Source organism: Quercus robur, chromosome 1 (assembly GCF_932294415.1).
Source record: "Quercus robur chromosome 1, dhQueRobu3.1, whole genome shotgun sequence".
NCBI classification, from domain to species: domain Eukaryota; kingdom Viridiplantae; phylum Streptophyta; class Magnoliopsida; order Fagales; family Fagaceae; genus Quercus; species Quercus robur.
The window spans coordinates 15,155,658-15,182,791 of NC_065534.1; the positions used below are offsets into that span (position 1 = coordinate 15,155,658).

At 35.4% G+C, this 27,134-nt stretch overlaps 1 protein-coding gene across 3 annotated transcripts; it reads right to left on the minus strand.

The window, feature by feature from the left end:
* Positions 1–226: 226 nt before the first annotated feature.
* LOC126722715 (uncharacterized) lies at positions 227–27,029 on the minus strand. 3 transcript variants are annotated; one of them, XM_050425875.1, is made up of 9 exons: positions 26,555–27,026; positions 2,811–2,997; positions 2,572–2,705; positions 2,235–2,347; positions 1,792–2,038; positions 1,145–1,300; positions 914–993; positions 744–793; positions 227–483 (listed from the first exon to the last, which is right to left on the minus strand). In XM_050425875.1, the coding sequence occupies exons 1-9, from the start codon at positions 26,945–26,947 to the stop codon at positions 350–352; spliced, it is 1,494 nt and encodes a 497-aa protein (XP_050281832.1). In that variant the 5' UTR covers positions 26,948–27,026; the 3' UTR covers positions 227–349. The 3 variants fall into 3 exon arrangements, with proteins under 3 accessions (XP_050281832.1, XP_050281826.1, XP_050281830.1); XM_050425869.1 differs by lacking the exon at positions 26,555–27,026 and adding an exon at positions 3,446–3,925; XM_050425873.1 differs by lacking the exons at positions 227–483; positions 744–793; positions 914–993; ... (3 more) ...; positions 2,572–2,705; positions 2,811–2,997 and adding exons at positions 22,255–22,516; positions 22,790–22,839; positions 22,962–23,041; ... (3 more) ...; positions 24,767–24,900; positions 25,000–25,186 and having other exon boundaries at positions 26,555–27,029.
* Positions 27,030–27,134: the final 105 nt, after the last annotated feature.

The window sequence follows — 27,134 nt, forward strand, 5'->3', positions numbered from 1 at the left end:
TATCTTGAAACGGTTAGTTTCATTGGTTTTTTTGGGTCATCATATCATTGTGTTATTTATTTTTCCACTTTTGTGAATGATATGATATATGCTTATTTAACCTAGATCTGAATAATTAATCTAAATAATCACTTGGTTAATATATTAGGTTAAACAATCTGTTTGAGGGGTCTAAACGAACACACAGATATCATATTACATGCAATAATCGCTCAACTATCATGAGTGCAGGAATTTAGAATACTTAATATTTTTTCATTGATTTCGGATTGAGCGTTAACTACATTATTTGGCTCCATAATTCTTTCTGAAACTATATGTGGAGTTCCTCTGATATGTATTAAACATGCTATTTGAAAGCTAGAAGATCATCATGGTAATTCGCAATCCATTTTTCAATTATCTTGACCTCTGTCTTTCTTTGCATAACCAACCATTGCGGATCACTTGGCTTTGCCACGAGTATGTCCAAGCAATGAGAACCTGCAGAAAATGAACATTTAGCACGTAGGTTATATGCATGACAATTATCATAAAGAATATAAATTAGGAAATAGTGAACTTAATAATTTAACCATCATTTTAACAATGAACAAGAGGCACCATAGGTTATATGCATGATTTTTTCTTCCCTAATAATAGTTTATTTAACCATTGTTTTGTTTATATTATGTCTTTATTTTATTTTTTTATATTATTTATTTTCCTTCAGGTAACAATTTTTTTAATGAAATGATCAATACCATTAACTGTAGTGACAGCAAGGATACTTTCTGATATGTTCTCCAAAACCCTATGATCAGAGATGGACAAACGAATAAGTAGGTAGAATACATTAAAATTTACAAACTTCCAAATAAAATGAATAACTAAAAAGCTGATTATTTATTTATTTAGTTTGTTTTTTGTTTACCCGCCACTACTGTAAGGATCTCTTAGTCCGTTGGAGAATATAATATTGCTACCAAACCTATGGAGTGCGAGTTTCAAATCCTGCAATAATTTGAGTCATTTGACTATTATCAGAAGCCCAAAGAGTAATTTGCAACGAGTAACATCACTGAATACAGACAAAATCATCAAAAGTAATTTTGAAATGTTTAACTAAGTCAATTAAGGACAAGTACTTAAATTAAAAACATACTTGACCACCGTAGTAAGTTGTCACCCAGTGAGGCTGAGGCATGACACCATACAAGCTCTTGCATTCATTGATGAATTTGTTTAGATTGAAAGGTGCTGGTGGGAACATTGAGTCCTTGCTATCATGGCCAATGGGCATAACCATCTCACTACATGTCTGAACATATAATATAATATATAGATTAGTCATATCATTATAACCAACTCAAACAAATTCCGTGCACCTACTCATGTTTGTAGTTGGAAAAAATTTCTCATTCCTTCGCTAAATAAATAAATAGGAGAGATATCGAGTGACAGAAAATAATTTTGTGCAAAAAGATTATATTTAGTACATTTTGATGCACATTTGGATACTTTTAGGTGGGATCTACTTAGTGAAGGGCTTAATGATGCCAAAACTAATCACCAATAGAGCCATATTGAAGTGCATCTAGAGGTTTACTTCTCATAATTCTTGATTAATATTTTCTACTATTCCTATTTTTAAAATAATTAGCTTAATATATCTTATAATATATAACATTTAAAACATGTTACCACTATGCTTTTTTTAGTCATTAGAAGACCTAAAACTTACAGTAGCTATTATCATCATTAATTATATTATTATTATGGTCTTGTAATGTAGAACTGTGAAAGCTGTACCTGCCAGTTCCACCCCTCATGGGTTTCAGTTGGACGATTGTAAAAATCCATGTCATAGCATGTATGGTTTCCCATATAAGCAACTACACCCGCATATACTCGGCCAAGAGTATCGGTTCCTACAGAAGCTCCATCTATGGCACTGCACAGAACGCTAAGTGGATATGTTGGGGGGTGATTATATTGAGCTGCTTCAGTATATATTGCGTCCAAATAGTCCTTGAGATCAACAGATCCATTTAACCGACTGCGGAGAAAAATTTTTTAGATTGATTAGAAATGACCCCTAGAAACTAGATCCTCTCTATTTCATGATCATTAGGTTTTTTATTTTCTGAATTTGACAGTGTATCACGCTATGCAAAGTTGATCAATATAAAATGGAGAGAATTGTTTTCTTAGCTAGAATTTTATATAACAATGAGGCAAAACTGTGCTAGTACTTGCAAGTATTGAATCTCTTGCCAAGGGCTTCAAGACCATGAGGCTTTGAAGCAACCCTATCAATTTCCGCCCATGATTCCCGTATGGTTTCGTAGCAACTTTCACTAGTTTCCTGCACGGGCCATCACAGTTTCTATAAGCTTTTGAGGGCAGCTTTTAAATTGACGTGACTTGCTATGATTATTTTATTTGGGTTTATTATTGATATTAATTTTATTATGCACAAATAACATCCATGTCATATCATAATTGTGAAAAATGTTGTATCTCTAAATTTATTGTTTTAAATCGATTTTAACATTAAATCCATAAATATAAGGTAAGTTAATGAGTTACTTTAAAATCCTTGGTTACTATAGAGTAGTATCCAGCTTGTGGTGCGATGGTGTCAAAGTACAGGATTGGAGCTGAAGCAGCTACAGCTCCAAGGGCAATATGCGGATACTTTAGCCGAAACCATGATGCAAGCACTGCAAAATTATGTAAAAAAGAGAAAAATAAAGTAAGAAAAAACATGAAAAAGTTGTGATAGACTAGTAGCTATTGTCTAAAAAAATGGATTTAGAATGACTTACTTCCCCCATAGGAACCTCCAACAACAATTACCGGAGAATTTTCTGCAGATAGCTTTTTCTTTATGTGTAAGAGCACAGCAGCATAATCGGCTATAGCTTGAACTGAGTTGAAATAACCACGAATGCTTTCATTTTTCAAAGCCGCCTCCATTGACCCAAATGGTACTGATTTCCCATAGTACCGATGCTATTTAGAATAAATAATATATACAACAACTTCTTAGTGTAAGATTCCGATACATATCACATCAAAACGGAAAAAGCTTTTCTTCGTCTGAGGATTCATTTTATGGTTCGGTTTAAATATTACAGTCTAAAAAAATGTTCAGGGTAATTTTATTATATGAAAAATGTTAACGAATGATCTTATGGTTAATAATTTATTTTTAAAAAGTTTTTATGAAAAAAGAGAAAAAAATATTTTGACAGTTTTTACAATTTTTTATAAAAATAATGTCAAAATTTTTCTAAAATAAATTATTAATTATTACCCATATCTGTTAACATGACCCTTATCATATATATATATATATATATATATATATATATATATATATATATATATAGTAATTGGTTATAAGTTTATAGGTATTGTGAAACGTGAAATAATTGACACATCACTTTTTAAAGTTTACCTCTATGTATACTTGGAGAGCCTTAAACCTGGGGGCACTATCACTTAGAAATCCAATGATGGGCAAATCGTCATCCAAGGATTCTTCTGCGCCAAGATACGCAAATATTGGTGCACTTGCATTTGCTCCACCCCAATACCTAGAGTTGATCACATATCTTTGTTTGAAAGTGGTGTAGCTATCAGGCCTATAGTTGAAGTGATCAAGTGTTTGGGTGTAATAGTAGGTTTTGAGATCTTCAAGATTGGATATTGAAGATGTGGTTTGGGGTTCACGCTGCGTTGTTTTTCTTTGGGTTCCAAGCCTTGGCATGTTAAAAGCAAAAACAGAAGCAGAAAATGTGAAAACTAGGAAGAACAAAGAAAGCAGTTGAAATGATCTAAGAGTATCCATGGCAAAGTATACCATAAAATATGCAGATTATCTCACGAAAAGTTCTATCTAGAGCCTCCTTGAGAGATAGAAGGTTTGATGTTAGACAATTGTGAATTGACACATATTTATACTACAAGGTTTAACACTACCTTAACCTCCAACGGCTCCACCATACTATTTGTTTGTTGGGATTTATCATTTATGAGGATAAAGATGTTTCATATATAGATAGTGAGTGAATTTGTGTGATAAAAATTGGAAAAGATATTTCCTTTTTTAATTAATAATAAAAAAAAAAACTTGTCTTATTATATGAATTGATATATACCAAGAAATTGCCAAATTATCGTTATTTGGCTAGGTGCATAAAGTGCTTACCTCTGTATAGATAGCCTTAGCTGACATAAGCTTTGTCCACTTTGATGGCGTACATATATTCAACCTCAGCTCTTGTTTCCTCATTGGTTTAGGAGGGTCTCCATGGTAAGGAGTCTAGTCAACTTTGATAAATATATATATATATATATATATATATATATTGGGATCACTTTTTTTTTTTTTTTTTTTCCAAGCCATCGCCTTTATGAATTAGAGAAGGAATTTTTTGAATGTATTTGTGATATGATTTTTGTAACAAATTTATATCAATAATGTAATCTTTTTTTTAGATATATACCAGGCGATTGAAATTATATGGTTTTTGTAACAAATTTATATCAATAATGTAATCTACAATAATCTAGTCAATTATTATATGATTTTTTATATCAATAATGTATTTTTTTTTTTTTTTTAGATATCAAGCAGGGAATTACAATTTCTTTGTTATTGTAGATTAGGTTCTCCAATTAAATTCAAATATATAATTGTATTGATTATTTTATCTTTTCTAAAAACTATTATATTCAATGCAACTATAAAGTGGTGACGAAGTTAATCCTATACCCTTAAATTTCAGCACATAAGTGATTTTAGTCTATGAATTTTAAAGTATTTCTTTTTAGTCCCTGAATTTTAAAGTAATTGCCTTTAGTCCTTAAGAAACTTAAATTGCTTGTTTTAAGTCCCTAAGAAACTTGAAATTATTGGATTTTGGTCTCTAAAGGACTAAAAGCAATTATTTTAAATTTTAGAGACTAAAATCGCTTATATACTAAATTTTAGGAACTAAATGTATTTAAGTTTTAGTGTGTAAAAAGAAAACATATAAACAACTATCATGGTGCTTAAAGATGTAGCTTTGTGGCAGACAAATCAGAATGGCTTACAAATTAGTTTCCATCTTCTAATCATAAAAAGGAAATTCCACTCCACTAGCTTCATAGTATTATAACATCCCATTTGCTTCCATGTTTCAATTTTTTTAAATTGTGGTGGCTCCTTTCCAAAAAACCCTGGGCTTTCTGGGATTTGGGCCCCAATTTATTTGTATTTTGGATTGGGTATAGCCCATAATGGGAGACTCCTAAAGTGATTTATGCTAAGATGGATCACACACTGGTTCTAATTTTTGTAGGAATGCTTTGAAGTAGGCCTAGTTAAGAAGACTTTGCTACTGTCGGATTCCCTGCTTGAGGTCCGAACAAGACCTCAATAATCCCAAGATTATGTCCTCACTTTTATCTTGTGTATCTCTCCCCCAATTTTTGCTCCTCCCCTCCAATTTATACCATTATTTAAGTGAGGCAGTCATGATGAGAGAATATCTAGTTTGTTGGTGGTTCCCTTCACCCATAAGGCTTGGGTGGTTTCTTAACTCTTGTCTATAGTTCAATTATGTCATGTCATGTATTAGAGAGAGGACCCACTATCCGCCGTTGAGGTGATACTCTAGTAACTTATGCTCGACGCCGAATCCTATGTCTGGCGGGTGGATTCGGCGTCGAGCATAAGTTTAGAGACTAAAAGCAATTATTTTAAATTTTAGAGACTAAAATCGCTTATATACTAAAATTTAGGAACTAAATGTAATTAAGTTTTAGTGTGTGTAAAAAAAAAAAAAAAAAAACGTATAAAAAAAAATCATGGTGCTTAAATATGTAGCTTTGTGGCAGACAAATCAAAATGGCTTACAAATTAGTTTCCATCTTCTAATCATAAAAAGGAAATTCCACTCCACTAGCTTCATAGTATTATAACATCCCATTTGCTTCCATGTTTCAATTTTTTAAATTGTGGTGGCTCCTTTCCAAAAAACCTTGGGCTTTCTGGGATTTGGGCCCCAATTTATTTGTATTTTGGATTGGGTATAGCCTACAATGGGAGACTCCTAAAGTGATTTATGCTAAGATGGATCACACACTGGTTCTAATTTTTGTAGGAATGCTTTGAAGTAGGCCTAGTTGAGAAGACTTTGCTATTGTCGAATTCCCTGCTTGAGGTCTGAACAAGACCTCAATAATCCCAAGATTATGTCCTCACTTTTATCTTGTGTATCTCTTCCCTAAATTTTGTTCTAACCCCCAATTTTTGCCCCTCCCCTCCAATTTATACCATTGTTTCAGTGAGACAGTCATAATGAGAGAATATCCAGTTTGTTGGTGGTTCCCCTCACCCATAAGGCTTGGGTGGTTTCTTAAGTCTTGTTTATAGTTCAATTATGTCATGTCATGTATTAGAGAGAGGAACCACTATCCGCTGTTGAGGTGATACTCTAGTAACTTATGCTAGATACCGAATCCTATGTCTGGCGGGCGGATTCTCCCAAGACGTTGCCTTGCATCTTCGGCTTATATGGGTTCTTGTAGGAAAGTTTTCCGAGGTGGGGTCCCTTATCTAGGATGTTTCATTATACTCTTGGCTAGCATGGGCCTATCTTGGGCCGAGACCACCCCAAAATGGGCCTAAGTTGTTCTGGGGATGGGTCCACTCTTTTCGGCCCACCCACAAAAATTATTACTTCATCAAATCATATTGACAAATCCCTTTCTTATAATACATGAGAGCTGTGAATCGGAATGGCAATGGGTTGGGTTTGGGTCGAGTTTTTTGATGCCAGGACTTGACCTGCGAGCCCTCCCCCGTTACCCTGACCCGGCCCGTTTAATAAACGAGTTTTTTTTTTTAGCCCCAAACCCACCCTGTTGGGTCTCTGCGGGCCCCATCCAGCCACTTCTGGGCCTAATCCGGGGCCCAATCCAACCCAATCTTATTTAAAAAAAAAAAAAAAACCAAACAGAAACAGAAACACAAACAACAACACAAATCAATCAACATTGTATTATCAGTCTTGCTGAAATAAGATTCTTAGAAAAAAAATAAATAATAAATAAACACAACAAATAGAAGAAACAAAACTCCATTTATGGACAGATTTTTACATTAACAAAAACATCAACTCTGATTCACATTCTTTAAAGTTATCTCAGGCGCTATAGTCAACTAAACCAACACAAAATATACACATGCATTAAATTCTATACATATTGAATCCTTAAATAAATACCCAAAAAAAAAAAAAAAAAAAAAAAAACTAAGAGAGGAAATGAACCAAAAAAAAAAAAAAAAAACTGAAGAACTCAAACACGACGGTGGTTTCAGCCATCAATCCCACCCCTGTGCTTCGCTTGAACTAAGCATGACCAAGAACTCCTCCGATCATCACATCTCTCCAATCTAACAATCCTGTGCTCCGATCTAACAACACGACCACATCTCTCTTTGATCTAACAATCCCGCGCTCCTCCGTGACAAACGACAACCACCACGAGATCCGTCCTCCTCCATGAAGGTGAGGGTGGGTTGGTGAGTGAATATGGTGAGGGTGAGGATGATTAGGTGAGACTATGAGGGGCGGATGAAATGAGAGTGAGAGTGAGAGTTAGTGAGGGTGAGGTAAGAGAGGCGGCTGAGTTGAGAGAGAAATGAGTTTTAGGGTTACGGTTGTGATATATATATATATATTTATATATATATAGGTAGGTTTTTTTGTAATTTTACATTTAGGCTAACCGGATTGGGTCTGGGTTCAGGTTAGGGCTAGGTTTTGATAAAACTTGGATTCGACCAAGACCTGCTTTAGAGGGGTTTTTTTTTTTTTTTTTTTTTAAATTTTTTTTTTTTTTACCCATACCCGCCCCTATTCTTTATCGAGCTGAGTAAAACCCGACCCATTGGGGTTGGATTGGGCTGGGTACCCGCGGGTTGGGTTGTTATTGCCATCCCTACCTATGAAGCGTAATTACTAAGAAATAATGAATTTAATTTTGGTGATGCTTGTAAAAAGTTCACCCATGCTTAAATTACATGGATTAGGTCACTGAGACATGGGTATTGTAGGGACACGTTTATTTGGCGGCCCAAGAATGACATTGGGCTCGTAAGTAAAGGGCCTTAACAATATGATTTGTAGAGAGTGGGCTTGAAAGGCAGAACCTTAGTCACAGGTCAGCGATGTAATCGGGGTTTCTATGGAAGCTTGTATATGGGTGGGCTGGGCTTGACTAGCTAAGCCTTCCATTAGTGCGGGTTGTAGGATTTAAGTCCTCGGACGCTGTCCGAGAAGCATAGTATCCCTCCCCTTCTCCCTTTTTGTAGGATTTCCCCCCCCCCCTCCTCGGAGAGCCTTTCTCCTTCGCTTTCTTTTCCTTTTATACTAGTGTTCCTTTTCCCTTTTAGTGTCCACGTGTAAGTTTTACTTCCTGGGGTGTAGATCTGTCCCGTCAACCCATACCTAGAGTGGTTGGGGGCGGTTGAAAAAGTTTAATAACATGGTTTGGGGTATGGGCCTGTCAGATGCTGGATTATGTATTACGATGTTGGCAGCTTTCTCCCTTGTCCTGTCCCTGTACGGAGTTTGTCCTTTTCGTCGAGCGTTTTGGGAGGTACAGAGCATAAGATCGTCCTCGGCCATATCCTTGTGCCTTCATTATGCGTCCTCGGCAATAGCTCTCCTCGGCTTAGGCCTTGGGCTCTAACGTAGAGTGGGCCTGGGCCACGAATTCTCTAGCCCCACAATAGCCCCTCAAAATCCTGTTGCCCAACTTTTTAGTTGGGGAGGAGGGTTTTGGTGATGTTAGGCCCACATCATGGCCCGTTCAAATTCTGTACTTTACTGATGTTTGTGTTTTTCCATTTGTAAGTGAGAAGTGCTAAACTAAGAGGCATCCCTTTAGTTTTTACTCACACGGTGTCCTCTAATGTTTCAGTGTTCGAGGCGCGCCTTCACGAGGACCTTTAAATCTTGTGGTTGCAGATGGTGTTGGAAATCGAGCCAAAATCGTCTTGTCCGTAGCGTTCCTTGGAAACCCGCATAAATTAAATGCCACCACCTTGCCCTTTATATAAGCAGGATAGGAGGTTATTCCCCTTACACATAAACCCTTCGGCTCCCTTCAAAATCAGAATCCTTCAGCCATAATCATAGTCTCCATATCCAGTGCTATCCACCTTTAGTGCAATATGTTTGAGGCACGGGTGGGGGTAAAGGGACTACACCCGCCACAGAGGCACCGGACCCCTCCGCGACTCAAGGTGGTGTGGTCTGGACAGGGGAGACACAGACTCAAGATGATCTTCCGTTTTGATAAGGTGGGGATGGTATCTTTGCCTTTTTCAATCAAAATCCGAAGCAGGTACTGGTCGCATCAGATTCTTGGTGCGTCAGATGTAAGGTTTTCCGCCATCAGCGTCGTCTGCTCTATCGCAGGCGCGGTTAACATGGAGGCTCATCAACTTCCGGCTCCCTGCACCTTTTCTTCAACGGTGCTAGCCTTAAGTTGGGTTTCCTGCACCTTTTCTTCAACGGTGCTAGCCATAAGTTGGGTTCTTTTGCTGTTTGAGTTATAGGCATGTAAAAGTATTGAGGAATGGTTTTCGTGGACGCCGTTTTAGAACTGCTGCATCTCTCTTCTGTTTTCTGTTCACTCCCTTGTATATTTTCTTTTTGCTTATGTAGTTAGTTTCTAGCGTAAGCTTATTCAAGCTCTTTCATTGTACGTTGTACTCTTTTCTTTATCTCAATAAAAGATGAATCTATTTCCTTCTATGTATTTTTCTATTCTGCAGCAATTACTTTGTGAATGGGTGTACTACATGTTTATTTTCCTTTAATGACACTTAGGGCAGGGAACCTTAAAACAAAAAGCTATTAACTTGAACTTTCCGACATTACCGAATATAATAGTGCTAACTTGTAGTATATTAAACTTATGAGAATAACCTAGATAACAGCTGAACGCTTCGTAATGCGTGTGAGGCAGCCGTCCGAGCATGATAAACTCAAAGTAAACCATCCGAGAGGGTTGCCGAGCAGTGAGGGACTTTGGCCGTGTCTTTGATAACACCTGACCCTATCATGACCGCATCAGTTCCCCTGGTATTGAGGATCCGAGGGTAAACTGGGGATTCCATTCAGTCTAGGGACCAACCCAAATATTAATGGGTAACTTCTCTACGGGGTAAAGTCTAAGGGCCATATAACCCCAGGTTGTGTCCAAAACTTGTATTGTTTCTTCTAAGTAGTTGGTTTCCCCAGAGGCTTGAGCCCGAAGACCATGCAAGGCCTTGGTTTTGTCCAAAACTTGTATTTTTCTTCTAAGTAGTTGGTTTCCCCAGAAGCTTGAGTCCAAGGACCATACAAGGCCTTGGTTCTGTCCAAAACTTGTAGTTTTTCTTCTAAGTAGTTGGTTTCCCCAGAAACTTGAGTCCGAGGACCATACAAGGCCTTGGTTCTGTCCAAAACTTGTAGTTTTTCTTCTAAGTAGTTGGTTTCCCTAGAGGCTTGAGTCCGAGGACCATGCAAGGCCTTGGTTCTGTCCAAAACTTGTAGTTTTTCTTCTAAGTAATTGGTTTCCCCAGAGGCTTGAGTTCGAGGACCATACAAGGCCTTGGGTCTGTCCAAAACTTGTAGTTTTTCTTCTAAGTAGTTGGTTTCCCGAGAGGCTTGAGTTCGAGAACCATGCAAGGCCTTGGTTCAGTCCAAAACTTGTATTTTTTTTCTAAGTAGTTGGTTTCCCCAGAGACTTGAGTCCAAGGACCATACAAGACCTTGGTTATGTCCAAAACTTGTAGTTTTTCTTCTAAGTAGTTGGTTTCTCCAGAGGCTTGAGTCCGAGGACCATGCAAGGCCTTGGTTCAGTCCAAAACTTGTATTTTTCTTCTAAGTAGTTGGTTTCCCCAGAGGCTTGAGTCCGAGGACCATACAAGGTCTTGGTTCTGTCCAAAACTTGTAGTTTTTCTTCTAAGTAGTTGGTTTCCCTAGAAGCTTGAGTCCGAGGACCATACAAGACCTTGGTTCTGTCCAAAACTTGTAGTTTTTCTTCTAAGTAGTTGGTTTTCCCAGAGGCTTGAGTCCGAGGACCATACAAGGCCTTGGTTCTGTCCAAAACTTGTAGTTTTTCTTCTAAGTAGTTGGTTTCCCCAGAGGCTTGAGTCCGAGGACCATGCAAGGCCTTGGTTCTGTCCAAAACTTGTATTTTTCTTCTAAGTAGTTGGTTTCCCCAGAGGCTTGAGTCCGAGGACCATACAAGGTCTTGGTTCTGTCCAAAACTTGTAGTTTTTCTTCTAAGTAGTTGGTTTCCCTAGAAGCTTGAGTCCGAGGACCATACAAGACCTTGGTTCTGTCCAAAACTTGTAGTTTTTCTTCTAAGTAGTTGGTTTCCCCAGAGGCTTGAGTCCGAGGACCATACAAGGCCTTGGTTCTGTCCAAAACTTGTAGTTTTTCTTCTAAGTAGTTGGTTTCCCCAGAGGCTTGAGTCCGAGGACCATGCAAGGTCTTGGTTCTGTCCAAAACTTGTATTTTTTTTCTAAGTAGTTGGTTTCCCCAGAGACTTGAGTCCGAGGACCATACAAGGCCTTGGTTCTGTCCAAAACTTGTAGTTTTTCTTCTAAGTAGTTGGTTTCCCCAGAGGCTTGAGTCCGAGGACCATGCAAGGCCTTGGTTCTGTCCAAAACTTGTATTTTTCTTCTAAGTAGTTGGTTTCCCCAGAGGCTTGAGTCCGAGGACCATACAAGGCCTTGGTTCTGTCCAAAACTTGTATTTTTCTTCTAAGTAATTGGTTTCCCCAGAGGCTTGAGTCCGAGAACCATATAAAGCCTTGGTTCCGTCCAAAACTTGTAGTTTTTCTTCTAAGTATTTGGTTTTCCCAGAGGCTTGAGTCCGAGGACCATGCAAGGCCTTGGTTCTGTCCAAAACTTGTAGTTTTTCTTCTAAGTAGTTGGTTTCCCCAGAGGCTTGAGTCCGAGGACCATACAAGGCCTTGGTTCTGTCCAAAACTTGTAGTTTTTCTTCTAAGTAGTTGGTTTCTCCAGAAGCTTGAGTCCGAGGACCATGTAAGGCATTGGTTCTGTCCAAAACTTGTATTCGTTTATTTATTTATTTATTTTTCGAAGGTTAGCCCCTCGACCAAGGTGGGGGGAGTTAGCTTGATGTTAGAAGCCCCTAGGATTGCCCGTACCATTGGCACTATGAGACGTAGCTCCTAGCGGAAATTTATGTCGGAGCAACAACAGCATTTCGCTGAAAATGAGGAACCTTCGCAGACCTTTGCTTGACAGAGGCTCAACTCCACCGCCACCTGTGCCAACGCGCAAGCGTTTCCCACAGAAGGCGCCAATTGTAGGGACACGTTTATTTGGTGGCCCAAGAATGACATTGGGCTCGTAAGTAAAGGGCCCTAACAATATGATTTGTAGAGAGTGGGCTTGAAAGGCAGAACCTTAGTCACAGGTCAGCGGTGTAATCGGGGTTTCTATGGAAGCTTGTATATGGGTGGGCTGGGTTTGACTAGCTAAGCCTTCCATTAGTGCGGGTTGTAGGATTTAAGTCCTCGGACAGCGTCCGAGGAGCATAGTATCCCTCCCCTTCTCCCTTTTTGTAGGATTTCCCCCCCCCCCCCCTCCTCGGAGAGCCTTTCTCCTTCGCTTTCTTTTCCTTTTATACTAGTGTTCCTTTTCCCTTTTAGTGTCCACGTGTAAGTTTTACTTCCTGGGGTGCAGATCTGTCCCGTCAACCCATACCTAGAGTGGTTGGGGGCGGTTGGAAAAGTTAAATAACATGGTTTGGGGTATGGGCCTGTCAGATGTTGGATTATGTATTACAATGTTGGCAGCTTTCTCCCTTATCCTGTCCCTGTACGGAGTTTGTCCTTTTCGTCGGGCGTTTTGGGAGGTACAGAGCATAAGATCGTCCTCGGCCATATATATCCTTGTGCCTTCATTATGCGTCCTCGGCAATAGCTCTCCTCGGCTTAGGCCTTGGGCTCTAACGTAGAGTGGGCCTAGGCCACGAATTCTCTGGCCCCACAGGTATCATATAAGATTTTACTGGGTTTAAACCAACATAGGTCTAGAGCACCATATTTGCACTACCAAACTCATGATGCCTTGAGCTTGAAGGTTAGGACAACATAAGTCTGCAAGCGCCATACTTTTATTTTTATTTTATTATTTTTGATAGGAAGCAAGCGCCATACTTGATATGTAGCTATCTGCCCTGTCCTACAACAAGAGAGAATATCCTGTGTTTCCGTTCCATGAAGCAAATACACAAGATCCTTTTTTCCTACAACACAAGCTCATTAGATGATCGGTAATTACTTGTCGGCTGGATCACTAAATCATGGTGCAATATATTAATTTGTTTGGTTGTTGAGATAGGGATGGAAATTATCTTACATTTTTAAAACAAAAAATTATAAATTATTTGCGACTTTCTTAACTATTACATTTCGATTATTTAGACTAAACTAGTAACTAATTATTGTAATGAGTTTTATCGTGTCATGTAATATATTGTTGAAAATGAATTTTATGTCACGTTGGGACTCTAGAATGTGTGCTAAGTTTTCAAGTAGTTACAATAAAATCCAGTATGGCTTTTATTTTTATTTTGATTTTTAGAATAACCGACGGAATTTCATTCAAACAAAAAAACTATATAACTGAAACAATTTAGTATAAGCTAGAAGAAACACCTCCAATCGAAATTCCATCTATCATATCTATCTAATTCCCTAGGACAGCTATTGCAGAGATCAAAAAGAAAGAATTCTTGAATCCTATAAAGAACATATATATATATATATATATATATATATATATGTTAGGGACATATTTTATGTAATTGGCTAATCATTTGACAAAATGCACTTTATTTGTAATTGGGTAGATCTAGGATGAGTTTAAGACTTCAAGCAACATGTTGTTTAAGTCAAGTGTTAAAGCCATGAAGATCTGATCAAGAAATAAGTGAAGAAGAGCTGTTTATTAAAGCTCGACAGATACCTCGACAGAAACAGTATCTATCGAGATTTAAGAACGAAGTTCGACAGAAGCTGAATCTGTCAAGATCTATGAAAACAGAATTTCCAGATCTGATTTTTGGCCCTAACTGACATGCATGTGTAGGGGTTTTTTTTTTCCTCACAATCTTAGACGTATATAAGGCTTATTTTAAAGGCCGTTGTGCATGCAGAAAGTGAGCTAGTTCATTATTCTCTCTAAAGAAGCTACTGCGTCTTTACGTCAAGAGTTTTGTAATCAAGGAGTTTCCTGATCTTCATTTTTGATGAACTGAAGAACTTTGCAGTCAACATCTTCTTCAAGTTTCTGGTGTCAGTCACGTACTTGAATCCTTGTATCATTGGTTAGTCACGTACTAGGATTCGTGCATTGAACTGAAAGATTGCTGCTACGTATAATACAAGTTCAATTAGGTATTGGGGTAAGGGTTTAACTGTAAGTTAGTATTTCGAGATAGGCCAAAGGGTTTGGTAAGATTCCTTATACTTGTAATCGCTTGTGATTGATAATAGCGGATTCTTGGGAGTAGTGACCTTAAAATCACCCGATGGGGTTTTGCCTCGATGGTTTTCTCCATTCATAAACAAATCACCTGTGTCAAATTTATTTTCCGCTGTATTTAGTATAATTGGTGATTTGTTTGTGCTACTACACTATTGCATGTAATTGAACCAAATTAATTAACTTGGGTAATTAATTAATTTGCAAGAAGTCAATTCATTTTAACCCAACAATATATATATATATATATATATATTTATATTAGAAACTCAAATAAGACTATCAAAATTAGCCTCTAAATAATCCAGTATGGTTTTTGAAATAAGAAGTGTGTATATGAAAAAGTTTTGATGATTTTTTTTTTTTTTTTGGCTAACAAAAGTTAGAGACTTTTTGTTAGATTATTTGAAAAAAATAAATTTGAGACAAAAATAAAAGGCAAAAAGATGTAGCTAAACTTACCCTAAAACTGCTCCTCTTTGTTTGGATGGGTGACATGACAGATGACACCACTGAGTCAAAGTAATGTCATTTACAAAGACATTGTATTTCTCATGTCTATCTCTATGCTTTCGAGAAGCAGTAATACAATAAGCATGAATAATAGATTCCAGTCATTTCACTAGTGTTATGGTGAGCTTTGGCCCTTCGGGATTGACTAGTACTATCGAAGGATCCTTAGGATCACCAATATCTTTGAAGAATTAGATGGGGCGGCTGTGGTCCACCTCATCAACAATCCTATCTTATTCGGCACAAAAAAAATAAAAATAAAAATAAAAATCTTATCTTATTGGAACTTTTGCTTATTGATTGCATGAATTTATTGAAAGTGTTCCCCAGCTAGCGAATAGAACACAACTACTCCCTCCATCCCACTTTGTTTCCATTCCACTTTGTTCGTCCTGTTTGAAAAGTCAAAATTTAAAAGGGAACATCATTTATTGTCTTGTCTACATTTTAAAAATGTATAAGTTTTCAAAACTACCCTTAAATAAATTTATCAAAAAAATTGAATTAGTAAATTAATAGGGGTATAATAGGAATATTAGTAAATTAATGACTTTTATTTTTAGAAATAGGACAATATTTTGAGACATTCCAAAATGAAATAGAGAACAAACAAAGTGGGACGGAGGGAGTATCTATCAAAAGAGAAATCTTAAAAAAAAAAAAAATAAATAATTATTGTTGCTATGTGAAAAAGAATACAATAAAATAAAATAAATATATATATATATATATATATTTATATGTTAGGACAAATCAAAAAGAGCTAAATTGAATGAACCAAAAGAGGCACATACTGACAAAACACCCACTACGGCACAGCACTGTGCACCCATGCCAACACTACAATTCGCACAACTAATCTTTCTTAGTAAAATTTGTTGATTGGGCTAATTTTTTAAGGCTAAATGTAGATTTGGCAAAATAGGTTAGAATTTTTTAGTCGATCCGACTTAAAAAATACCCGATCCGGACCCGCTTTTTTTAACTTAAAGCAAAAATGAATTGACGCATGACTTGACCTGTTTGTTTGAGGGTCAACCCGATCTGTGACCTAAACAATTTTTTAAAATTATTTTGAGGTAAAAAAAAAAAGAGACAATATTGGTTTAATTGTTTGTTGTGAGTTTATTGAAATATGAATTATTGAAACATTCTCTAATGAATAAGGATTTTTAGATATCAAATAATAAAATAAATGCTACGATAATTTGGTTATAGTAGAGTTAAAAATATATATTTAAAATTATAGACATGTATGAGAAACATTCATAAGTGTGAAAAGAGTGAAACCAAAGTATCAATAAAATTAGCATAAATTATGAATGATTAGGCCTATTTTTTAACATTTCATGTCCAAAATAAATGGTTTTTAAAAATAAATTATGATATTTTCTGGAGTATGTATTGCTTAACAATGACATTAAGAAATCATGTTTTATGTTGGCTTTATTCAGTGAAAAAAGTTTATTTGTAATGCATTTTATTGGTGATGTATTGTTTTATGGGTTCTCATGTAAGTTGGGGTAGTGTACTTGAACCTCTTATTGAAGACTAGAAGCTGCATTAGTTAGAGATTTCGCAGCCTGGAGGCGACCATCTCACGACCTAAGTTGCCCTTGAAATACATGTGGCAAGTCTTTGTCTAAGAGTGCAATCGTGCACCTCGCAACCTTAGGGGGAGAACAGGTCGTGAGTTGCACGACCTCTGTACTCTACAATTGCACCTACCACTGTCAATTTGCCAGCACACACACACACAAGCACACACACACAAAACTGTGAGGTGTGGCAAGAAGCTTCAGATAAGTATTGAACACACCCTAGAAACCAAAAATGGGGTCAAGTGAGAGAAGCCAATCCTTTGTATGAAAAGATAGAGCTTTTTCCCTTAGAGAAAAACCAAGTTCCCACCTCTCTTTTCCATCTCATTCATTCCTTTGATTAATATTCCATAAACACCTTTCTCATCTACAAACACAGACCTTGCGAGTGCGAGAATGGCATTGGAAACATGAGAAGCCATATCCAAATCCAAATTCTTTGGTGGCTTTCCATTGGTGGCTCAATAGTGGTGACTTCAAGAAGCTAGGTGAAGAAAAGACTCGTGGAGTTGGTTGCTAGCTGGAGCTTAGAGAGCTCAAGTACACAGGGAGATATAGGCCTGGAGGCTTTATAGTCATCTATATACTGCAACTATTCATTCTAGTGGAGTTTTCCAATGGGTGGTCAGTGGAGAGGTTTTTTTCGCTTGGGTGATCGGGTTTTCCTCTTCAAAAACATATCTCGGTGTTTTCGTGTGATTTGTTTATTTTTTGCATTTTCATATTGCTCTTTACTTGCCTTATTTTGATATATATCATGCTTGCAATATGAAAGTTGGCTAAACACGTATATTGGACTAATGTGCTAGTTTAGTAAAAGTGATTAAGTCGTAAAACTTTGTGTTAAGGGTTCTTAGGGTTAATATATCATGTTTCAGACATGATATTCATAATTCATAAAAGAGACAATGTACAAATAAGTAAACAATCAAACTTTAATCTATATTCTCAAATTGAAATAAAATGCCAATCACAATTGATAATAGATTATAAAATTAGTTTTCAAGATTGCAAGTTTCTTATATGTTTTTATTCTTTGTCAAATTAGTTATCCAATAAGGCATTTAATTTGTAATTTTGTTTTATGTTTTGAGATGTTGATATTGTGTAGAAATGAAACTTGCGTATTTGTTTTACTTATCCTTTGTGCTATTTTGTTTTGGTTAGTAATGTTGGGATTTTTATAATTTTAATATTATTGAACAAGTATTAATTTGTTTAACTGAACTCCTTCTTGATATGAGTGGTAAATTCAAATTAATGCATTTTACATCAAGTAATTTTCTGCGTAACTTTCCAAGTGGCAAATACATGTCATTTTTTTATATAAAAAATATTTCTTGTGAAAAATAGTAAACCCGATCCACCCATTTGTCACGTCTAGCTAAATGGGCTAAGAGGGCCAACGACATTGTTAAGGGAGGCTAAGTTTAATTTTATTGGGCTATGTTTCTAAAATCAATCTACATATACTACTGTTTCTCGAAAAAGAAAAAAAATCTACATATGCTACATTTTTTTTTTTTCAAGACTCTTGACGATAATTTTGTTATATACTATTAATTAATGTAACTTGTTTTTGGCCCCAATATGAACACTATATCCTGATTCTCTCTATATAAAAGAATTATATAAATCTAATTCCAAGGGCTAGTCAGAATGTAGTTATATATATATATATATATATATATATATATATATGCCATTTGCGCCCAAAAACCTTTTTAAGTTAAAAATAGCAGATAAATTTATTAGATAAAAACTGATATCTGTATAGAAATGTTAGGGACATATTTTATGTAAATTGGCTAATCCTCTGATAAAATGCACTTTACTTGTAATTGGGTAGATCTAGGATGAGTTTAGTACTTCAAGAAACATGTTGTTCAAGTCAAGTGTTAAAGCCATAAAGATCTAACCAAGAAACAAGTGAAGAAGAGCTATTCATTAAAGCTCGACAGAAGCTCAATAGAAAGGACATCTATCAAGGTTTAAAGTTGAAACTAGACACAAGTTGTATCTGTCGAGACTTATGAAATCAGAATTTCCAGATCTGATTTTTGGCTCAAGCTTATGTATTTGTATAGGATTTTTTTTGTCACAACCCTATAAATATATAAGGCTTATTTTAAAGGTCGTCATATATGCAGAAATTGATCTAGTGCCTTGTTTTCTTTGAAAGAAGCTACTGCGTCTTTGCGCCATAGGGTTTTATAACCAAGGAGTTTCCTGTTCTTCATTGTTGATGAAGTGAAGATTTCTACAACCAACAACCTTCTTCAAGATTGTTGGGAGTTAGTCATGTATTGGGATCTGTGCATTATTTGTTAGTCATGTACTGGAATTCTTGCATTGATCGGAAAGAGTGCCGCTACAATACAAGTCCAATTGGGTATTGGGGTAAGGATTTAACTGTAGGTTGGTATTTCGGGATAGGCTAAGGGTAGTTAGTAAGATTCCTTATACTTGTAACCGCTTGTTATTGATTAGTGAATTTTTGGGAGTGGTGATCTTAAAATTACCCGGTGAGATTTTTGCCTTGGTGGTTTTCCTCATTCGTAAAAAATCACCATATCAAATTTAATTTCCATTGCATTTAGTTTAGTTGATGATTTGTTTGTGCTATCACGCCATTGCATGTAATTGAATTTAATTAATTAACTAGGGTAATTAATTAATTTGTAAGGGGTCAATACATTTTTGCCCTCTCAAGAAGCAGCAAGCCAACAAGGTGCTCTACAGAAAGAGGTATCACTCAAACCAAAAAAAAAAAAAAAAAAAAAAAAACAAGAATTAATGTCTGTTTTTTTTTTAAGGAAAAAACAAGAATGCCTTTGTAAATAAGGATTAATGGCTCATGTCCAAGTACTCTATCGCATAATAAGTAATTGCATCCCGATAAAGTCTATCTGGACATGAACTTTACTTTCTAAATCTATTTATATATATATATATATATTCGTGCCGTGCATGCTAAAGCATCCATGCAAAACACTTCAAAAGAGCATGGTGACAATTTCAGTCTTATCTTCAAAATATCTATATATAGGTCAGACTTTGGAAAGAACTGGTCATATCGCTTTTCTATTCAATAAACGTTAGTTTTTTCTGAATTCTAATTTGCTTTTATATGTGAATTTGGTCGAAATTAAAGTATTTGTTATGAAAATCAACATCATATTGATCAAGGATTCATCTTGTGTGTGTAGACGACTAAATTTCTAGTTTGAAATAAATCAAACAAGTAAAATAGTTTCACAAATGCGAATTAGTATTGATGATTGTGTGGTACAATTCTCTGAAATTACAAAAGAGTGATCATTTGATTCGATCTCCTTGCAAGACTTATTGATTGGATTTGTGGTAATGTGATTTTGACTTGAACACAGAATATCCTTCTATTTGGTTGAGGGATGGATCGAAGATTGCTGAAATGGAATTACAATGAATCTTTGGCTATGAGCTTGTTAGAAATCCTTTGTTCTTCACGTTCTTCGTGTTCTTCGTGTCTTCTTCGTCTTCGAAGGTTTGTGGTGGAAGTTCTTCGGGGCTTTTAGAAGTTTGGATCCATAGAGCTTCACTGATTTGTGATTTGTTGATGTTTTCGGACACTTTGAGCTTGATTCTCGCAAACTTTAGGATCTAGGCAGATAATTTGGTTGATTCTGCTTCGAATGTTCTCCGATTTTGGGGTTGAAGTTCTTGAAGGCTTTGAGGCTTGATTCTTGCAGAACTTTTTCACCTCTGAATCTTGGTCCCCTTAAATGTCTTAGGAAGGCTTCTATTTATAGGAGTTTGGGGGTGGGTGAGCGACACGTGGCGGAGTCTGATTGGTGACACATGTCACAGCTTGATTGGTCCAATTATGTCATCGCTTACACGTACTGGACTGTTTGTGTCATCGCTTATACGTGCTGGACTGCTTGTGTCATTGCTTACACGCGCTGATGTGTGATTGTTTTTTTTGCATGACACTTGGTGAATTTCTGTTGGTTTTTGAATAGTAATAGCAAAACCTAGTAGCAATACGTGGTGCTTTGTAATTGGCTGTATTTTGTGAACTTGGTAATGCAACGTGTCAGCTTGTGATAGGTCGGGAATTTTCCCTCTCTACAGTGTGTACACTAATTACGAGAAAAGATAGGCTGCTTGCATTGCCACTAGAAAGTTATTATTCTTGTTGAATGTTGATTATCATTTCCATCATTGAAAGAAAGGTTCTATCAGTTTAAGCATAATTAAAATGTGCTAATGATCAGTTAAAAACTTAAGAGAGAAAGATGACTAGTGACTACCTGTGTTGCACGAGTATTCCAACTATATTTTAACGTACAGTTGCATTGCATAATGTGCACACGAGGACAATTACATTAGTACATGTATTAATTTAGGATATGTTTGAATACAATTTATTTTGTTGAAAACTGAAAACACTATAGTAAAATAAATTTTAAATGTGTAAATAGTGCTGTGAGACCTATTTTTAATTAAAGTTTTGATGAAAAAAAGATGTTTGTGGATTCCGTGAACAGTGTATAGGACCTACTGACAGTGTTATTTCAGACCAATGTGTGGACGTTCAAAGTGCTGGTGGGTCTCGTGCATAGTGCACGGGACCCACTGGCAGGTCTGTGTTCCACGTGAAACCAACTTCTGTAAAAAAGAAAAGAAAAAAGAAGGATTGTGCATCACTCTTCGCCTATATATTGTGGACCATAAAGGTGCAAAAGTCTAGACTCCAGAATCATTCTCCCTCACCCAAAAAAAAAGGTGTGAAACTCATTCTCTTTGACTGAAAAACTGTTGCTCATAGGTCGCATAATGTCAAAATAATGGCCACGCCTGAAAATGCACCAATGGCTTACCTATGTAGTCATAAAGACCAACAATTGGAGAATAACCTTCATCTATATTTGAATTGTGGAAGTCCAATATTCTCTACCATATATCTTTCTAAAAGTCATTTTACTTTTGCCTCTATTTCTCTTCTAGGTTAATATATGGTCCCATTTGTTATATGCTCATAAGAGACCTTGGGAAAAAGAATAACAGTGGAAGTTTACCTTTGTTGAATGAGGACCACGGCCATACACGCCAAGTGATATATGGGTATTAATTAATGAAGTGGTGCTCGAGGACATAACAAAAGGATAAGAAATGAAAAAGTTGGTCCCTAATGGGGTGGCATGCCCACCAATATCAAAATTTTAGGGATTATTTTGAGGATGAGGCAATAAAACTCTTTTCCCTTGTTTCCCCCACAAGTGCATATAATGTGGTCACATATACATGCGCTTTAAATCCATTAAGAACTGGTGGATTCCACAAAAGAAATTCTAAGTCTTGATCATTATAATTATGAGTAATGTGATGTTCACAAAATTTTCATAATAAATTATAAGTATTAACTTGTTATTAGTGGGTGAAAAAGTGATATCAGTGATCGGCCTATATGTAATAACAGTTTGACACTTTAAATTTGTTGTGAAACTATTGTAAACATAATAGTATTCTATGATTAGTTTTTTAATGATATCATATTACGTGCAATAATCGCTCAACCATAACCATCATGAGTGCAGGAATTTAGAATACTTAATATATTTTTTTTCGTTGATTTCGGATTGAGCATTAGCTACATTATTTGGCTCCATAATTCTTTCTGAAAACTAATTGTGGAGTTCCTCTGATATATATTAAACATGCTATTTGAACTCTAGAAGATCATTGTGGTAATTGGCAATCCATTTTTCAATTATCTTGACCTCTGTCTTTCTTTGCATAACCAACCATTGCGGATCACTTGGCTTTGCCACGAGTATGTCCAAGCAATGAGAACCTACAGAAAGTGAACATTTAGCACACTCAGGTCTAAAACAAAACAGTATCTTCGAAACCTATAATTGTATGATGATAATTATCATAAAGATTTTAATTAGGAAATAGTGAACTTAATAATTTAACCATCATTTTAACAATGAACAAGAAGCACCATAGGTTATATGCATGATTTTTCTTCCTTAATAATAGTTTATTTAACCATTGTTTTGTTTATTTTTTTTATTTTTCTCCTTCATATATGTATCAATCTTTTTAATAAAATGATCAATACCATTAACTGTAGTGACAGCAAGGATGCTTTCTGATATGTTCTCCAAAACCCTATGATCAAAGATTGGACAAACGAATAAGTAGGTAGAATACATTAAAATTTACAAACTTCCAAATAAAATGAATAACATAAAAGCTGATTTTTTATATATATGTTTTGTTTCTTTGTTTACCCGCCACTACTATAAGGATCTCTTAGTCCGTTGGAGAATATAATATTGCTACCAAACCTATGGAGTGTGAGTTTCAAATCCTGCAATAATTTGAGTCATTTGACAAATATCAGAGGCCGAAAGGGTAATTTGCAACGAGTAACATCACTGAATACAGAGAAAATCAGCAGAAGTAATTTTGAAAGTTTAACAAAGTCAATTAAGGACAAGTACTTAATTGTTCCTCAAAAAAAAAAAAAAAAAATTAAGGACAAGTACTGAATTGTTCCTCAAAAAAAAAAAAAAAAGGACAAGTACTTAATTAAAAACATACTTGACCACCGTAGTAAGTAGTCACCCAGTGAGGCTGAGGCATGACACCATACAAGCTCTTGCATTCATTGATGAATTTGTTTAGATTGAAAGGTGCTGGTGGGAACATTGAGTCCTTGCTACCATGGCCAATGGGCATAACCATCTCACTACATGTCTGAACATATAATATAATATAGATTAGTCATATCAATATAACAAATTCAAACAAATTCCGTGCACCCACTCATGTTTGTAGTCGGAAGAAATTTCTCATTCTTTCCCTAAATAAATAAATAAAGAGAAGAGATATCTAGTAGCAGCAAATAATTTTGTGCAAAAAAAAAAAATTATATTTAGTACATTTTGATGCACATTTGGATACTTTTAGGTGGGATCTACTTAGTGAAGGGCTTAATGATGCCAAAACTAATCACCAATAGAGCCATATTGAGGGGCATCTAGAGGTATACTTCTCATAATTCTTGATTAATATTTTCTACTATACCTATTTTTAAAATAATTAGCTTAATTTTATAATATATAACATTTAAAACATGTTACCACTATGCTTTTTTACTTATTAGAAGACCTAAAACTTACAATATAGCTAATATTATCATCAATAATACAACGAGTGATAAGTTAAATATTAAATGTAATGTAGATCTCTGAAAGCTACCTGCCAGCTCCACCCATCAAGGGTTTTAGTTGGACGATTGAATTCATTCATGTCATAGCATGTATGGTTTCCCATATAAGCAACTACACCCGCATATATTCGGCCAAGAGTATCGGTTCCTACAGAAGCTCCATCTATGGCACTGCACAGAACGCTAAGTGGATATGTTGGAGGGTGATTATATTGAGCTGCATCAGAGTATATCGAGTCCAAATAGTCCTTGAGATCGAAAGATCTATTTAACCGACTGTGGAGACAAAAGTTTTAGATTGATTAGAAATGACACCTAGAAGCAAGATCCTCTCCATTTCATGATCAGTAGGGTTTTATTTTCTGAATTTATCAGTGTACCACGTTATGTAAAATTGATCAAGCTAAAATGGAGAGAATTTTTTTCTTAGAATTGTATATAACAATGAGGCAAAACTGTGGTAGTACTTGCAAGTATTGAATCTCTTGCTAAGGGCTTCAAGACCATGAGGATTTGAAGCAACCCTATCAATTTCCGCCCATGATTTCCGTATGGTTTCGTAGCAACTTTCACTAGTTTCCTGCACCGGCCATCACAGTTTTTATAAGCTTTTGAAGGCAGCTCTTAAATTGAGTAATACTAGTGATACAATATTTTCTAAATTATTGACATGACTTACTATGATTGAAGCTGAATAACTTTTATTTTAGTTCACCATTAACACTAATTCTATTATGCACAACTAACATGCGTTACATGCATGTCATGTAATAGCTGTAAAAAATGGTGTATCTCTAAATTTATTTTTTAAAATTGATTTTAGCATTAAATCCATAAATATAAAGTAAGTTAATGCGTCACTTTAAAATCCTTGGTTACTACAGAGTAGTATCCAGCTTGTGGTGCGATGGTGTCGAAGTACAGGATTGGAGCTGAAGAAGCTACAGCTCCAACGGCAATATGCGGATACTTTAGCCGAAACCATGATGCAAGCACTGCAAAATTACATAGAAAAGAGAAAAATAAACTAAGACAAAGCATGAAAAAGTTAGTGATCGACTAGTAGCTTAAAAAATGGATTTATAGTGACTTACTTCCCCCATAGGAACCTCCAATAACAATTACCGGAGAATTTTCTGCAGATAACTTTTTCTTTACGTGTAAGAGCACAGCAGCATAATCGGCTATAGCCTGAACTGAGTTGAAATAACCACGAGTGCTTTCATTTTTCATAGCCGCTTTCATTGACCCAAATGGTACTGATTTCCCATAGTACCGATGCTATTTAGAATATATAATATATACAACAATTCATTAGTGTAGGATTCCAACATATATCACATCAGAAAAATGGAAAAAAAATTTCTCCATCTGAGATGGATTCATTTCATGGTTCTGTTCAAATATTACAATTTAATGAACATTTATTGTCATGTTATTTAAATTCTTAAAAAAAGAGTCATATTATTTATAATTTTCAATAATTTTATACTATGTATATTGTTAGATACAATAAATAAATAAATATTAGATCCAATTCTCAAATAAATATTTAAAAAAAAGCTGATTATATATATATATATATATATACATACACACACAGAGGGGCATAGGCATGATTTTTTATTTGAGGGGTCCGAATTACTTATTCATATGTTAGTCATAACTCATACATATATTATACACAAAATGATCAATGAAATTAAATAACATTTCTAAACTCAAATTAGTGTACAAAAATGAGTAATTTGATAAAAAAAAAAAAAACAAAAAAAAAATCTCCTATAAAAGTTATGTTCAACATTGATCTTTCATAGAATAAAATTTATTCGTTATCAATTCTATAGGATTTCCTATTCAAATCTTCAAATATATAAATCTCTATTGCAACCTAAACTTTCTTCTAGAAAAAGATAAAATAAAATAAAAAATTCCAAGTTAGCACAACTTATCAAGCACCTAAATCCAAAAGTAAAAGATAATATTAGCTAGGAAAAAAAAAGAGATGATAAGAAAAAAAAATCAAATTTATGGGCGAATAAAACCTCATAAGTTCAAGTAGTGCACCGTGCACAATGCACTTCAAAATTGAACATTGATTACATAGCACTTTTGCATTCTTATTATAAAGTATTAAAAAGGATGGACATATGGCAACTAAGCATTTATTAGGTTTTATTAAAAGTGTTTGTTTTATTTGGGTGGGGTGTACAATGTACATAAAAACTAACAGTGGAATGTTATATTGTATCATCGCGAGATTTCAAAGGGTGGACTGGGTTCCATGAAATTTTTTTGGGGGGCCAATTGGCACAATTGTTAAAGCCCAACTTATTTTTATAGAAGTACAACTTCCACCACCCCACAAATATTAAATTTGCTAACAAATTATTTTAAAAAACTTTTAATATCACTTTAATGAAAAATATAAAATATTGTCAAAAAAATCAATTGTTCTTTTCTTTTCTTATAAAAAATTTATAAAAATATTTTCTAAACCAATAATCTTAGTGCATCTATTGACTTTTCCATATATATATATATATATATACACACACACGTGCGCATGTGTGTGGAAGTTGGTTATGAGTTTATCTATAGTTATTGTGAAACGTGAAATAATTGACATATTCACTTTTAAGGTTTTACCTCTATGTATACTTGGAGAGCCTTAAACCTGGGGGCATTATCACTGAGAAATCCAATGATGGGCAAATCGCCATCCAAGGATTCTTCTGCGCCAAGATACGCAAATATTGGTGCACTTGCATTTGCTCCACCCCAATACTTAGAGTTGATCACATATCTTTGTTTGAAAGTAGTGTAGCTATCAGGCCTATAGTTGAAGTGATCTAGTGTTTGGGTGTAATAGTAGGTTTTAAGATCTTCAAGATTGGATGTTGAAGATTTGGTTTGGGGTTCATGCTGCGTTGTTCTTCTCTGGGTTCCAAGCCTTGGCATGTTAAAAGCAGAAACAGAAGCAGAAAATGTGAAAACTAGGAAGAACAAAGAAAGCATTTGAAATGATCTAAGAGAATCCATGGCAAAGTATACTATAAAATATGCAGATTATCTGAAAAGTTCTATCTAAAGCTTCCTTGAGAGATGGAAGGTTTGATAGACAATTGTGAACTGACACATATTTATACTACAAGGTTTAACACTACCTTAACCCTCCAAGGCTCCACCACACTATTTGTTTATTGGGATTTATCATTTATGAGGATAA